The sequence below is a fragment of the Diospyros lotus genome, chromosome 6 (genome assembly GCF_014633365.1).
Source record: "Diospyros lotus cultivar Yz01 chromosome 6, ASM1463336v1, whole genome shotgun sequence".
NCBI lineage: Eukaryota > Viridiplantae > Streptophyta > Magnoliopsida > Ericales > Ebenaceae > Diospyros > Diospyros lotus.
This window is the reverse complement of record NC_068343.1, coordinates 12,781,482-12,797,976: the sequence shown is the minus strand read 5'-3', so window position 1 is coordinate 12,797,976 and position 16,495 is coordinate 12,781,482. Positions and strand designations below refer to the sequence as shown.

General features: G+C 40.2%; 1 protein-coding gene across 1 annotated transcript in view; it reads left to right on the top strand.

Moving 5' to 3' along the window:
* The window catches only part of LOC127803479 (uncharacterized), a 31,850-nt gene extending 18,062 nt beyond the window's left edge, over positions 1-13,788 (top strand). The window contains exons 3-7 of the mRNA XM_052339721.1: positions 10,491-10,551; positions 10,682-10,817; positions 10,956-11,277; positions 12,713-12,841; positions 12,924-13,788. Coding sequence (XP_052195681.1) covers positions 10,491-10,551; positions 10,682-10,817; positions 10,956-11,277; positions 12,713-12,841; positions 12,924-13,417 — 1,142 coding nt within the window. The 3' untranslated portion in view covers positions 13,418-13,788. The remainder of the gene's footprint in view (positions 1-10,490; positions 10,552-10,681; positions 10,818-10,955; positions 11,278-12,712; positions 12,842-12,923) is intronic.
* Positions 13,789-16,495: the final 2,707 nt, after the last annotated feature.

Sequence of the window (16,495 nt, the reverse complement as noted above, 5' to 3'; positions counted from 1 at the left end):
GGGAATTTATGCTAATTGTCAACAGCCCCCCTCAAGCTGATAATGAGGTACACAATCTTGACCTACTTAATATGCTGTTAGTTGAGTTTGAGAATCTTTTTGTAGAGCCTAATTCCTTACCCCCAACTCGATCTATTGACCACACCATCAACCTAAAGCCCAATATAGATCTTGTAAACACCCGTGCGTACATATACCTTCCTAACCAATAGACAAAAATAGAGAAATTGGTTAGGGAGATGCTTCACAAATCACTTATAAGGCCCACCCATAGCCCTTTTGCATCCCCAATGTTGTTGGTTAAAAAAAAGATGGTTCTTGGCAATTTTGCATTGACTACTGCCAGCTAAATGAAATAACTATAAAAAACAAATTCCCATCCCACTCATTGAAGACTCTTGTTGGATGAGTTAAAACATGCCACCATTTTCTCTAGGCTTGACCTATGATCTGGTATCACCAAATTCGGATGAACCCCCTTGACATACCCAAAATTGCATTTCGAACCCACCATGGCCACTATGAGTTCCTTGTCATACCCTTTGGCTTAACAAATGCCCCGACCACCTTCCAGTCACTAACGAACCAAAATTTTGAACCCCACCTCAAAGATTTCATCTTTTTGTTCTTTGATGATATCTTGATATATAACCCAACTTTTTACACCCACCTCAAGCACTTAAGGACTACATTTGAGATTCTCAACCTCAACCGATTGTATATTAAGGGGTTAAAATATACCTTTGCACAAGGCCAAGTGGAGTATTTGGGGTATATCATATCTGGGCTAGGGGTGAGTACAGATCCAAAGAAGGTAGCAACCATGGTCAATTGGCCAAGGCCCAAGACCATTAAGGCCTTGAGGGGATTTTTGGTGCTGACTAACTATTATAAGAGATTTGTAAGAGGGTACCGGGCAATTAAGAAACCTCTCATGGATTTGTTGAAGAAAGACAATTTTAAATGGGATCAACAGGCTGAGGCAACCTTTGAACTATTGAAGAAAGCAACGAGTGAAGCTCCAATCTTGAGCTTATTGGATTTTAGTAAGGCATTTGTGGTGGAGACTAATGCAAGTGGAATGGGCATAGGGGCTGTCCTCATGCAAGAAGGGCATTTGTGGTGGAGACCGATGCAAGTGGAATGGGCATAAGGGCTGTCCTCATGCAAGAAGGTAGGCCCTTGGCTTTTATAAGCTAGACCTTAGCCCCACAACATATGGGCCTCGGCTTATATGAAAAGGGGTTATTAGAAGTTGTCTTTGTAGTGGACAAATGGAAGCACTACCTAGAAGGGAGCAGATTTATCATTAAGACTGACCATGAGAGTTTGAAGTTTCTACTACAACAGAAACTTCAGACTCATTTGCAAAGGAAAGGAATGACAAAATTGATGGGCCTAGACTATACTATCTAGTATACGAAGGGAAAGGAGAACATTGCAACAGGTGCTCTATCCCGATGCCATGAAGAGGGAACAACTGCCTCTATTTCCGCCTTAGTTCCAGAGTGATGTCAAGAAGTGGCCAGAAGTTATGAGGGAGATGAGCAAAGGAAGACTAATAATTGATCCCACAAGTAAGGTAGGATACTGTCACACACGAAGATCTTGGTGTGACATTGGCAACCCCATTTTCAATTTTCACTGTCTTATTCATTTCTTTTATGTTATATTATTATGTCTTTATTTACTTTATGTATTTGTGTTGGTTTGGATATTAGACTAGAACGTAGCAGAGATGCTCAAATAGTTTGCCATCATGCGAACAAGGTGGGATGAACAGGAACGGGAGAGGAAGGCTAAGACCCATGGAGGCGAGTGGCCAACGGAGGTTACCCAGGATTTTGACGTGACCCTTGGAGTCGGCATGAATCGGAGAATGCAGGGTGGCATGGGATGGCAATAGGAAGGGAGAGTTCACCGCCTGGAGATGCCGACCTTTGAGGGGGATAATCCGAACGAATGGATATTCTGGGTGGAGAGGTTCCTGGCTCTCCGGCAAGAAGGGACTGTCAAGGATTACAGGCTGATGTTCGAGACTTTGGTTGTGCCTGTGTCGAAAGTTCCTAAGGCGTTCTTGGAAGGCCATTTCATTAATGGCCTTAAATCGAAAATAAGGGCTGAGATTAGGGTATTGCAGCCTAGGGGGTTGGATTGGATCATGTCAATGGCTCAATGTATCGAGGATAAAAATGCAACCATGCTCAATTGCAGTAGGACGTTTGGGCCAGTGAGGAGTAATTTTCCAACCCACTCTACAACCCATGTAAATCGACCCTCTCCCATATAGTCAAGAAGTTCTACTCCTCATTCGAGAGTCGTTAGTCAGGCGAGTAGCAAACTGCCAGTGGTTGGGAGTGACAGCAATGTCCTTTTTAAACGACTTAGCGAGGCCGAGTGGAAATCCAAAAGGTAGAAGGGCCTATGTTTTTGTTGTGATGAGAAATATTCTATAGGCCACCGATGTAAGAACACATGGAACTGCAAGTTATGATGATTTATGATGAAGAAATGGAAGAGGAAGGAGTTGAGGCGAAAATAGGGGGAGGGAGTGAAGAAGAATTGGGGCAAGGGAGCGAGGTCATTGAACTCTCAATGAATTCAGTTGTTGTATTGACAACGCTGCAAACAATGAAGTTGAAATGGGATATTGAAGGGCATCCAGTTATAACGCTTATTGATGGAGGGGCGACACATAATTTTATAGTAGCCGAGCTGGTGCAGCAGTTGGGGTTGCCAAGAATAGAAATTGTCGAGTATGGAGTGATTATGGAAACAAGAATGGAGGTGCAAGGGCCCGACATCTGTAAGGGGGTGAAATTGCATCTACAAAACCTACAAATTGTGGAGGATTTTTTGCCTTTAGAGTTGGGTAGCTTGGATGTGATCTTAGGAATGAAGTGGTTAGCCGCAGTGGGGAAAATGAATGAGGATTGGAAAGCTTTAACAATGAAGTTTCAAGTGGGGGGTATGGTTGTAACACTACAGGGAGAACCATGCTTAAGTAAAACCATGGTGTCCTTGAAGGCCATGATGAAAGCTCTTAAGGGAAGTGGGGAGGGGATGCTGTTGGAATTGGGGCCCATTACAGCAGAATTTGAAGAAAAGTAGTGGGAAATTCTAAGGATGTTGCAAGGGGTGCTGGAAGAGTTTGAAGGGGTATTTTCTAATCCCGAGGGGCTGCCACCATGCAGAAAAAAGGACCATGCTATTAACCTGATTTCAGGGGCCGTACCCGTACATGTGAGGCCCTACCGTTACCCTTACATGCAAAAAAATGAGATTGAAAAATTGGTGGGTGAGATGTTGGGGGTTGGGATTGTTCAGCCAAGTTGCAGTCCATTTTCTTGCCCGGTGTTGTTGGTTAAGAAGAAGGATGGAGGTTTTGTGTCGATTATAGGGCCTTGAACAAAGTAACCATTCTCGACAAATTCCCTATACCGGTGATTGATGAGCTGTTGGATGAGCTGCACGAGGCTATGGTTTTTTCCAAGCTGGACCTAAAATCTGGTTCCCATTAAATTAGAGTCAAGGCGGAAGATGTTCCCAAAACAGATTTCCGGACACATGAGGGCCACTACGAGTTCTTAGTTATGCCGTTCGGGTTGACAAACGCACCCGCAACTTTTCAATCACTGATGAATGATATTTTCAGGGAGTATTTAAGGCGATTTGTATTGGTTTTTTTGATGATATATTGGTTTATAGTAGGAGTTTAGAGCAACACGCAAAGCACTTACATTGTGTTTTAAAAGTGTTGGTAGAAAATCAACTTCTTGCTAATAGGAAAAAGTGCTTGTTCGAGCAACCGGAGGTTGAATATGTAGGCCACATCATTTCCCAATAAGGTGTGTCAGCTGATCACGTTAAGGTGCAAGTGATGGTAGAGTGGCCTACTCCTACAACAATGAAGGAATTGATAGGTTTCTTGGGGCTCACGGGATATTATCGTCGCTTTGTGAAAGACTACGGTAAGATGGCAAGACCCTTAACTGAACGATTAAGGAAGAATAATTTTTATTGGGATGGGGCAGCCGAACAAGCCTTCCAACAGCTTAAGGCGAAGATGATTTCCCTGCCCGTTCTAGCTTTGCCGAATTTTGGAAAACCTTTCGTGATCGAGGCGGATGCCTCGGGGGAAGGCATGGGGGCTGTTTTAATGCAGGACCACCGACCAATTTCTTATTTCAGTCAAGCTTTCAGCCAATTAGGAAGGACGAAATCAGTTTATGAGCGGGAATTGATGGCTATAGTCTTTACGGTGCAAAAATGGAGACATTATCTTTTAGGGAGGAAAGTTGAGGTTTGGACTGATCAAAAGAACCTCAAATACTTGATGGAACAGCGGTTGGTGAGCCCCGAGTATTAGAGATGGATGGTAAAACTAATGGGATTTCAATTTGAGATACACTATAGGCCGGGATTGGAGAATAAGGCAGCCGATGGGTTATCACGCATCAACCATACAACAGCCTTAATGGCTTTGATTGTACCCAAAGTGGTCCAATTGGATCAATTGGCCCGAGAAGTGGAAGCAGATGACAAGGTTCAACGAATTATTAAGGATCTGCAAACTGATCCTGCTTCCCAACCCAATTTTCAGTGGGTGGGCAGCCAACTGCTATACAAAGGAAGGTTATATTTACCGAAAGGGTCCTCTCTCATTCCATTGATTCTACATGAGGGACATGATGGCAGTCTCGGGGGTCATTCGGGGTTCTTGAAGACTTACAAGTGAGTGGCGACTAGTGTCTATTGGCAAGGGATGAAGAAGGACATCCGTAAATATGAGTAGCTGTTCCGTTTGCCAATAGAACAAGTATTTAGTTTTGACATCTGGAGGATTACTGCAGCCTCTTCCTATCCCTAATCAAGTGTGGGAAGATATTGCGATGGATTTCATTGAGGGGTTACCAAGGTCGGGCAAAATGGATTCAATATTGGTTGTAGTAGACCGATTAAGTAAATATGGGCACTTTATCGGATTGAAACATCCTTTTACTGCAAGGGAAGTGGCTGGAAATTTTGTTAAGGAAATTGTAAGGATACATGGCCTCCCAAGATCCATTGTATGGGATAAGGACAAAATTTTCATAAGCAAATTTTGGGAGGAATTGTTCCGCCTCCAAGGTACAAAAGTAAATTGAAGTACCGCCTATCACCCACAAACCGATGGATAAACTGAGGTACTGAATCGGACTTTGGAAACATACTTGCGCTGTTTTGCTTCCTCTCAACTGAAATCATGGTCCATGTGGCTGCCTTGGGCTAAACTATGGTATAACACGTCCTACCATACAACTTCAAGGAAGACCCCGTTTTAGGTGGTGTATGGGAGAGAACCTCCAGTCTTAGTGAGGTTTGAAAGAGGTACCACGCCCGTATCAATGGTGGAACGACAACTGTCTGAACGGGATAAAATTTTGGATGACTTGAAGACACAATTGTTCAGGGCTCAATCGGTAATGAAGAGAGGAGCTGATAGGAAAAGAAGAGAGGTAAAATTCAAAGTGGGGGACTTTGTCTACTTGAAATTGAGGCCATATCGTCGGAAGTCGCTGGCTAGTTGTTCCAATGAGAAATTAGCTCCTAGATTTTATGGTCCTTTTGAAGTTGAGAAGGAGGTAGGACCGATTGCTTACAAATTAACACTGCCCTCCCATTGCAACATCCACCCCCGTCTTCTACGTGTCCCAATTACGTGAGGCAAGAGGGGCGTTGCGGGCTAGAGTGGAAGTTCCTAGCCAGCTGAGTGCAGATCTAGAGTTGTTGGTGGAGCCCGAGGTAGTTCTGGGGGTTTGATCTGGAACAAGAAGTAATCTTCAAGGAAGGGAAGTTTTAATTCAATGGAACGGACTGCCCCCTTTAGAAGCAACACGGGAACCGTTTGACCTCATTCGACATCAGTTTCCAGATTTTCACCTTGAGGACAAGGTAAAAGTGAGGGAGGGAGATAATGATAGGCCCCCGATCCATTAGACCTACTAGAGGCAGCCCAAGGGGCAGAGGCAAAGGGGGGTAAAGTGAGGGGGGCTTGCGTAACAACAAGCTGGGGGTGGAGGGTAGTAAGGGAAATAGCTGGTTTGTGTGTAACAAACCAGCATGTGCTGCTAGAGGCAGTTATGCTGAGTAGGATGGGGTATAAATAAGAGAGAGTGAGAGAGAGGTGTGGAATTTTGTAGAAGGATTCTGGAGAGTTGGGGCCTCTTGAACGCCCTGGGTGTTCTTGTTTTTTCCTTCTTGAGTTGTGTAATTTTCCAATTGGATTGGAGTGGTTCAATAGAAATTCAGTACAATTCGTTGGAATCCCAACAAAATCCTATCTTTTCTCTCTACTTTCATCTCTCTTTCTCTGTTTTCTCCTCTCCATCTAATTACAATCTCTCTTTACCTTCTTCTTTTTCTTCTCCATAATCCCTACTACACTCTCTAATTCACATCGAATTAGAAGGTTGTTCTCATTGTCACATTGGAGTTGTGATAGGTACACACTGGCAAATGGGGTGATGCTATTTAAGGCAGGTTGGTGGTGGGAAACAACACAGAGCTCAAGGAGAAGATACTACATGCCCTATATGAATCCCCTATCAGAGGTCATTCTGGGGTCCACAATACCTATCACAAGGTGAAGCAATTGTTTTGCTAGCCTAAACTCAAGGAGGAGGTGATGAAGTTTGTCTTAACTTGTGATGTGTGTAAAACATGCAAATATGAAACTGTGGCCTATCTAGGGCTTTTACAACCTTTGAATATTTCGGGGTAGGCATGGGAGAGTGTATCAATGGATTTTATTGAGGGCTTCCAAAATCTAAAAGGAAGGACTGCATATTTGTTGTGGTGGATTGGCTTACAAAGTTTGCCTACTTCCTGGGCCTAACCCACCCTTACACTGCATAAGAAGTGGCTCAGGTCTTCCTGGATCAGGTGGTGAAAGTGTACGGGTGAGAGAAAATAATTATGAGAGAAAAACTTATAATATTAGCCCCTTTTAGCTTGTTATTTATAATAAGCATAATGACACTTAAACATCTACGGGCTTAATCTAATTACAAATAAAACACACACATACAATAATTATAATATATACAATAATACTAATAATTTTAACACTCCCCCTCAAGCTAGAGCATAGATATCGTAGATAACAATAATACTAACAATTTGAGTAGCTTCTGCAATTGTTTTCCCTTAATCATCTTGCAAGCCCCTGATCCCATATTACCTTGGAGAGTTATGCTCCTTCCTTCTCCAATGTGACTTCCATCTTGTTGAAGTCGAAGCTGATAGGGCTTACCCCTCTCATCCAGTCAACTCCCAAAATGATTTGGCATCCCCCAAGCTTTAACAGCCTTAGATCTACTTCAAAGGTTTCCCCCTGCATCATCCAACAAAATCCCAAACAAGCACTTACTCAACACACTACTCCCATTAGCTATTGTCACTGATAGGGGCTGCGTATTTGATAGCTCACAATTCATCCTCTTGGTTGTCCCTTCGTCAATGAAACTATGGGTACTTCCTTTGTTAATCAATACCTTTAGAGTGCCTTCTTGAACTTTTCCCTCGTCCTTTTATAGCATGCAGTGAAATAACTCCCTAATCCTCCTCCCAATCATTCACCACGACCACGATTTCCTCCCCTGCGTCTTCTTCTATCTCACCCCCTTCTAGCAAGAGCAATTGTCTCTTACATTGGTGTTTGGGGAAGTACTTATCCCCTCACCTATATTATAGTCCTGCTTGTCTTTGTTACTCCAAGAGTCTTCCCCCTTGATGCTTCGCAGGAGCAGGAGGTGGCAGTGCCTAAAACTTGGTCCTTGCCCTTGCTCGGAACATCTCCTTCCCTTGCACCCTTCCCGTGGGTTGTGTCAGGCCATTATTTCCTCCCTTGCCTTGATTCCTCTACTTCCTCATCAAGGCTTCTACTGTCAATTCCTGTAGTAGGGCATTCTTAGCCGCTTCTTGCACCATTCTTGGCCTCATCATCATCACCATGGGCCTGAGATTACTCAGCCCACTAATAAAACTTAGACACAAAATACTCTTCAGTCATGTAAGGATTTTGATTGAGCATAAGCGACTTCAACTCCTCAAATTTGAGTTGGTACTCCTGCACCATCCCACTCTGTATCATCTTATTAAATTCCTCCACTATATCCATGGTTCTTCTCTCCCCAAACCTCTCTCACAATCCCTTCACAAATTCATCCCAATTGTAATCATTCCTACCTCTTGACCACCCTTGGAACCATACATCCCCTACATCGTTCAAATAGGCCACTGCCAGATTGGCTCTTTGGTCATCGGCCACTTAGTGTATACTAAACAACTTATCACACCTCCGAACCCACCAGCGTGGTTTCAATTCATCAAACAGAAGTAATTCCAATTTTGGAATCAGAAAATTGTAATGGTTTGAATTTACCTGAGGTCCTGAACTTCCGATCTCCTCTCCACACCACTGTCCCCAATTGCTGCTGTATCAACCTCCACTTCTGACGATTCGACCACTCTTTGGCTAGTGCCAATGCTCGGTAGTATCGGATCCATTCTTTCACGAGGGGGAAAATCAGGGAATAATCTCACTTGAGCCTGACTCGAGAACATTAGCATAAATTGCTGCATCTAATTGCGCAACATGTTGCTTTGTTCTCTCATCTCCTCTCGGACTTGATTGCGCATGTCTCCGCGCAAACGATCTAAGGCCTTTGCCACTCCCGAATTCAAATTCAAAAAGGCTCATCTAATTACAACTTATTACAGCCATAATTCCCCCTTAATATAATAGTTCCAGCTTAGGTGTATGACAGAAAAAACAAATAAAACTTCTAATCCTCTTAAGATCCTAAATAACTAAAATTCTGAAATAATTATAATTCTTCATGTCCTTTATTTTCCCTGACTGAGTAGAAATCTCATTTAGAGGGGTAATGATGTGTAAAAGCTAAAAAATTATCCAGGCAAAACAGTGGATTTTCTCTTCAGAAATCAGCATGGTGTTTATGATGACAACCTGAGATCCCAACAAAGCCTCCAGCAATAGCTTAACTGCTAGATGATTATGACAACAATGAATTGCCAAAGGATGCTTTTTAATGGCTGTGTCTAGTTGAGTGATGGTGGATGTTGATGGAAAGCTGATCTCAACCTTTTGATTGTGTTGTTTTTGAAGAATTGCTACACTGGTTCATTTTGAAGGAGAAGGTAGTACAGTGTTGCAGTATGCTATTGCTGCAGTGAATTGATGTTTGCTCTGATGCTAAATTGGTGAAGCATATAAAGTAAAAGAAAAGAATGAAAAGAAATGGAGAGAAGACCAAGCCAAAGAAAACCTAGGGAAAAAGAAGAAGAAAGAGAAGTTTAGAGAAAGATCATTTAAGGAGAAGAAAATGAGGTGGAAAAGACTAGTAACAATCTCTTTATTCAATAACCAATAACCCAAATATTAGTACTTCCTAATCCTGCCAGCCTTATAGAGGATATAGGCATGGATGGAGATGGTTGGAAGTCCAGAATTCATGTATGAAATCCCACCTAGTGGGATTAAGGCTTGTGATTATTCTTGTTCTTGTATCACGTTGTATCAAAACTAACTACACTAGTGAGTTATTTTTATACTTACAAAACCCTATAAAATTAGGAGTCCAAACTGATCATCAATCACAAGTTTTATTGAGTGGATTTAGTTGAAAGTGAGTTGCACCCTTCCTGCTTCTTGGCCTCAATTACAAGTGTTTGGCTTGTCTTCTTTGCCTTTCTCAAGGCATGGGTTGCAACATTTTCTTCATATGTTCTGCTAAGTGTTGATGATGTTTAATTCTTTTCTTATACAGTTGAAATTCTATGCTTCTTGGTACTCTCATTACATCCTGTACAGATCGTATAATGCTCAATGAAGGGACCATAGCAACTGTTATACTGTTGCTGTTCTAGATCAACTAGCCTTGGGGGATATTTCAGTCCTCTTAGGCTCTTGATCCTCATGTTGGACCAAAAAGAGGTCAAAAAGAAGAGTGCTCACTTGGTCTGTGGGAATAACTTAAATGGAATTCTTAAATGAAGATTTGGAAGTGTAGTTGCCTGATGGATTTTTTAGTATGTAACTATTATGGAGACATTAATATTAAAACAACACAGAGTTGGAGTTTGCATTATGGATGCTATTCTAGAGAGTATATGCCAAAGTAAATTTCACTAGAGAAGCAGTAACTTCTTCTATAATTGTTATTTCTTCACACATTTTTAATTAGACTATCTTGATCCTTTCTTCTTCTTCTTCTTCTTCTTCTTCTCGTATTCCTTTCTTCTTCTTTTTTATCCTTTCCTTCATTTTCTTTGCTTCTTAGTTATACTATACCCAGCTGTTCAGAAAGGCCTAGACCAAAAAGAAAGAAGTGGGGGAATAAAAAGCTCCAGAACATTGTGGACATATCCAGCAGCTTCATGTTCTCTGTTTGGCAACATTGACTTTGACTATTTATTGATTGCAGGATTACTTTCTGTGGACTTTGAAGATGCATCTGATTCTTCATCCAATGTGCTTAGCTATGGGTATGCGTGCTAAATATTATTTCTCCAGACCTATATCGTCCAATTAATGTAGTAAAAGTATTCATGTCTACTTAGAATTTCCTAAAGCATCTACTTGCAGTGCATTTATGGTTTATCTAATACTAATCAGGTGGACCATTAACACGAAATATTACACTGCTGATGTCTCTGTTTGGATGGCTCAACTGCATGATGACTCCTCCTTTGGGCCCCTGCCCATGCATGACCAATTGGCTGCCTTGGTTATGGTTTTTGACATGACTGAGGTCAGCCCAGCCTCTCACTTCATATCTATGGCTTTTTTCAGGGAGTTCAATTTTCAAATTTGAGAAAGTAATGTGTACATTAATTTCCATGCATCCAATATAATAATGTGATACATCAATATCTTATCTGGCTCACAGCTATCATCTCTTGCTGCTCTCAAAGATTGGGTTTCTCGCACCAACATTCAGAAGTTTGACATATTATTATGTATTGGGAACAAAGTGGATCTTCTTCCAGGGCATTCAGCTCATGTTGAATACAGGAGACGCCTACATAAACTTGGAGAGTCCCCTCTTAGTTCTGAGTTCTCAGACTATGGAATTTCTGAAACTGAAGGAGTTAGCTTATTAGGAGATAAAGAGCCATCATCAGAAATTAAGAGATCATGTTTGGATTGGTGCTTTGAACACAATATTGAATACATCGAATCATGTGCATCCAATCCTGACTTTGACAGATGTAAGATCTTTGTTTCATCATGTTGCTAATTCTGGTTTCTTATTTGTATTCCGTGTGCTGATGTTCTTACTTTGCAACCCAGCAGATATATGTACATACATACATATATCTTTGTGTGTGTGTGTGTTCCCTGATTGCCGAAACAAGGAAAACATGGAAAAGACTGCTTCACAATTTGGAAGTTTAATTTTTGGGTTTTAAAACCTTCTAAAAACATTCATGGAGACAGTTACATGTCTCTATTTACAACCTTGTTACTCTTACCGCCTGAAGTCTGGAAAATCCTGACTGCAGTATGATGATGAAGCTAAATTACACCAACCCCATATGGCCCCCAAATTGAAATCAAGACAGAGTACAGCTTTTGCCACCCCTTTTGAATTTATTAGAACTTATGTTTACTTCAAAGGAGTTTCATAACGCAGACATTACTCCTCCAAGTCAAGCATGATTGTGATTTAGGGGTATAGATACATGACACAAACATAAATAAAGCAAATTTCTGACACAGTGATATTGATAGTGGTGGATTTGGCAATTAGCAGTATAAAATGGATGAGCATTTTTAGAAATAGCCATTTTTGCTGCTGTTTTTGTTTTTGGTTATTTTCAAGAGATTTTTACTTTCTCAAGTCTTTGCACTAGGGAACTCAACATAGGTTTTGTCTGTATGACTTTAAACCACTTATAACATGCATCATTTGCATATTCCCAATAATTAGTGTCTTGGCCATATTGGATGCATAAGATTCTGAGTAGTATTGTCATATAAAAGGACAATTGAGTGCAGGACGCTTCCATAACAAGATTAGTAGGCATCCAGGTCCACCAGGTTCCACCACTGCAGGTCCTACGGAAGGTCCAATTGAAGCAGTTTTATTCCCTCATGTGGAGAAAATGATTTCTCATTTTCCGATGACATCAATGTCACAATTAAGCTACAATATTAGTATATGTATCAGAAAGAATGTGATATATAAGTATTTATTGTGGATTGCATCATTGCAATCTTGTTTGACTCAATGTTAATCTCTTTAGTACCTAGAATCTGGTATAACGTAATGCCAAAGGTTGAGAAGTCAAAATGACTTGTAGTAGATATGAGTAAACCATGTAGTTTACTCACCAGCATCCACAAATGCTTGCAGATGTAATTATGTTGGCCTGATATATTTACATTTGTCACTGTCAAATCAAGTCACTCATCGTTCCTGGGTCAAGTGGGTCAAGTAACTTAAGCAAACATAATCTTATTGAGCTAAACTTGTCAATTGAACTAACAATTTATGTCTTAATAAAACTTAATTAAAGTTCAGGCATGTTGAATGGAATCTTAATCTGTTGTTCATGTCCCTTTTGTTTTGTCTACAGGTTCTGTATTCTGCTGTGTATGTTTAATATTTAATGTGATCAAAAGACTTCTTCTCTTTGACAGGTTTGTCAGTTGATGGAGATTTACAAGGTATTGAACGACTTCATGGTGCTCTTTCTGCTTATATGTGGCCTGGAATGGTATTGAAATCTGGTGATAAGATAACTGAACCATCTTTCCCGGAGAAGCAAGGTTTGACACTACTACCATTGAATTTTGAAAACTGCTTTTCAGTTTACTCCGACTGTTGACTGTTTACATTTTCATTGCTCAGAGTCGTCGGAAGAAGAATCTGACTATGAATTTGATTATGAAGTATTATCTGCGGGTTCAGCAGAACCATGGGATGTCACGAATGGAGGATGGGTATCTGCTGATGGTCCTGTTGAAACAAGTTATCCCAGGGGTCCAGTTGCTCAGAGTACTGAATCTGAAGGATCTGTTGGAGACAAAGAAATTGGCCTATTGGGAAGAGAACAACAGCAGCCTTCTACATCAATGTCTCATTCGGGCAAAGATACTGGCACAGAAGTATCTCCCAGTGTATGCCAACCCGAGACACAACCAGATGAAGTCTTGGAACTTGATGATAAGGGTGCACATTATGATTTCGGGGATTTGGAACAGTTGATGTCTGAGATTGGAAACATGCGTGACAGCTTGAGGTTGATGCCTGATTTTCAGAGGAGGGAAATGGCAGCAAACCTGGCCCTGAAAATGGCTGCCATGTTTGGCGACAGCAGTGATGATGAAGGGGGATTTGATTGATAAGATGAAATATGGCCGTGCGTTGCAAGAACTTTGTACATCCTTGGATTGCTGTAATTGCTAATTAGGGCGAAGTGATTGGTATCATTCACCAGCGATGTATCCTGTGAAACTGGAGGCTTCTGGTAAGTTATGCGTTCTCGAATGCCTTCATATCACATAATATTGTCCAGGATTCATCACCATGGAGATTTACAGGCTGGACAAGGAAACCATATCAAGTGTTTCAGGTCAGTGAAATTTACAAATTTTGCTTCAGAATGATGTCTTTTCAACTGTCTCAAACAAATTGGTAGGTGTGTGTTGTCCTGATTATTTACCAGATGGCGTGCGGTCTTTATGATCTTGATGAAGAGACCATCGCAAATTAAGATGAGCTTATTGTACGCACCCTTTGAGATTTCGTTTTTTTTTTTTTTTTTTTTTTTTTTGGGGGGGGGGGGGGGAGCTTCTGGGTAAAACTTCAAATTTTCTTGATTCCTATGACAACCAGATAAGAAGTTAATTTTATAGCATTTCTCTTTGAAATGAAAGTGGAGGAAGATCTTTGGTGGGTCCCTCTTGTTTTAAGTCCTCACCGTTACCCAAGTTGTTTCTATTTCTGCATCTCTTTCTTCCTTGCTTTCGGACCCTTACCCTTTTCTACCATTTTTGGGGAATCTTTCAGTTTCATAGTGAGAATGGGGGTTATCTTATTCACACACACACACGCACACAAGAGAGAGAACCCTAAGTATCCAAAGCCATAGAATTTCTCAGTAGTTAGTTCTTTTACTACTCCCTTTCCTGGAAACTCTTACGTGGGTTTGGCAGTGGCCTAAAAGTGGTAGGAAAATCTAGGCACTAGCCATATAATATCATCATCTTCTGATTAGGGTTCCCAGCAAGTAGGTAAAAATTGAGGGCGAAAAGCAGCGATGGCTGAACGCGTGGGTTGGGTTTCCATGGATTTTATTTTATGCCACAAAACCATTGGCAAGTGAAGATTTGGGATCTCATTGTGATTGCTTTTCATACGTAAATTTATTTTTAAATTCATAAATTTGGGGAGATGACGGTTATTAATTTAATAATTATTAAAATATTTTTAACTTTCTGATTTCCCTTGAGACCCATGTTCTGTGGAAGGGTGGTTGGTTGGATGGATGGATGGCTGGTTGGATGGGAGCAGTAGAGCGGGGACTCTCCCACTTTGTCATGATTATTTCTAAGAAAAGTGAAGAATAGCTTTGCCGGTACAAGGCTGGCTAAGAGATATTTTTTCGCCGGTACAAGAGGCTGGCTAAGAGATATTTTTCACAGAAATCTTTGGTTCTTCCTATGTAGCTAGTGGAGACTTGCCCAAACTTGCCCAAAAACTCAAAGCTGCCCAACCTCGTTCCGACACGTGTTCTTTGATCCTTTTAAGATAAGACCCACTTTGTGCTCTCTCTGGGTCTTTGGGTCACTTTTTGTTTTTTCAACGACGCATCATCGTATCTTACTCTTGCGTCGGATATTCTTGTGTAAGGGGTGGGACAGGCAACGCAACGTTGGTAAGTTCAGAGGTGGCTCAAAGATATTTCATTCCATTCCATTATTTATATTTAATTAGGTGGTTCAAAGATATTTCATTTCAGTATTTAGATTTAATTTTTTTGTGTGTGTTTTGTTTAAATTTTCATTATTTAAAAAAAATAAAAAATTACTGTGACGTTTGATAATTTGAAATGATTTTTATTGGTTAGACGGGGGAGGAATTGAATTGAAGGGATATGAAATACCATTATTATAAAGGTCAGTTGCTTTGATAATTTTATTTGAGGGGTTTAAAGGGAATAATAATAGATAGATTAACAAATTGTGTTTGTGAATTGAAAGCACAAAAATTAAATAAAAGCAGAAACTAAAATTATAGTTTAGTCCAGCACTTTTTTTTATTTTTCATTTTCTTACTAAATAATATCCATCCAATCAATAAAAATCTTGAGTTAAAAAAAATGTTTTTAGAAACAAACAGTATAATCATTCTGTCTCAATGGATTATCGATTTGGAACGCTCGTGTGTGTGTGTATATATATATATATATATATATTGGGGTGGGGGGGGGGGGGGGGGGGGGCGGCAAGTACAAAGGTTCGTACGCTACCCTTTTAGGAGTATGGCTTTAGAAAATTGCCCATAGCTATAGCCTATAGATTAGACGAGATAAAAATTGTCGAGATTGTTGTGGAAAGTGCAGTTCTTTTAGGTAAATGTTTCGGTGGGTGAGGCATTGTGTCTTTAACATCTGAAGCATGTACTTTTTTGTGCCTTACCTAATGGGCGTATACATTTTTTAACTTTGATCAAAACAACTTATTTAAAGCAACCAACCTCACTTAATATACAAGGTTAGGAATAAATTGATTGAACTTTTTAATTTATTAGTATCATTAGGTACTAATGGTTATATTATTTAACTTTTTTTTTATAGATTACCCTTGCATTGTTCTTATATTATATAAATAATACCACCAGGTAACAAGGGCTTTACATATTCTCAAATATATTTCTTTTTTCTATGTAGTATGGGTTCTTAGTAGTTTTTTTTTTTTTTTTAAATAATCCCATACATGTAGTTAATTTTAACAAAATTTTCCTACTAGTGTTTTTAAGTTTTATGATTTTGAGCCCCCCCCCCCCCCCCCCCCCAAAAAAAAAAAAAAAAAAAAGAAAGAAAAAGAAAAAAACAGCCAAACGGAGCCTAGGTTTGTTAGTGTAGGCTGCTTAAGCTTTAAGATAACTCTCAACTGGATCGTCTTCGTCTCACTTTGGTGCTGCCCTGTCACTTAGCTGTCCACCGCCCGCAAGTGATCCTTTTTCTTAATTAAAGAAGAACATAGAAATACAAGATGAAAAATGAAGTATTAATTTGTCAGATGATCCGTGACTCTTTTTATCTGTTTTATTTTCTGGAAAATATTTAAATTTATTTCACCACCTAATCTTTAATCATCGGCCTAAAAGAATGTAACAAAACCAACCTAACGACATTTTTTTGCATAAAGTATAAAAAGAAAAAAAAGATGGTTTTATGTAGTTTTTATTTTCGAGAA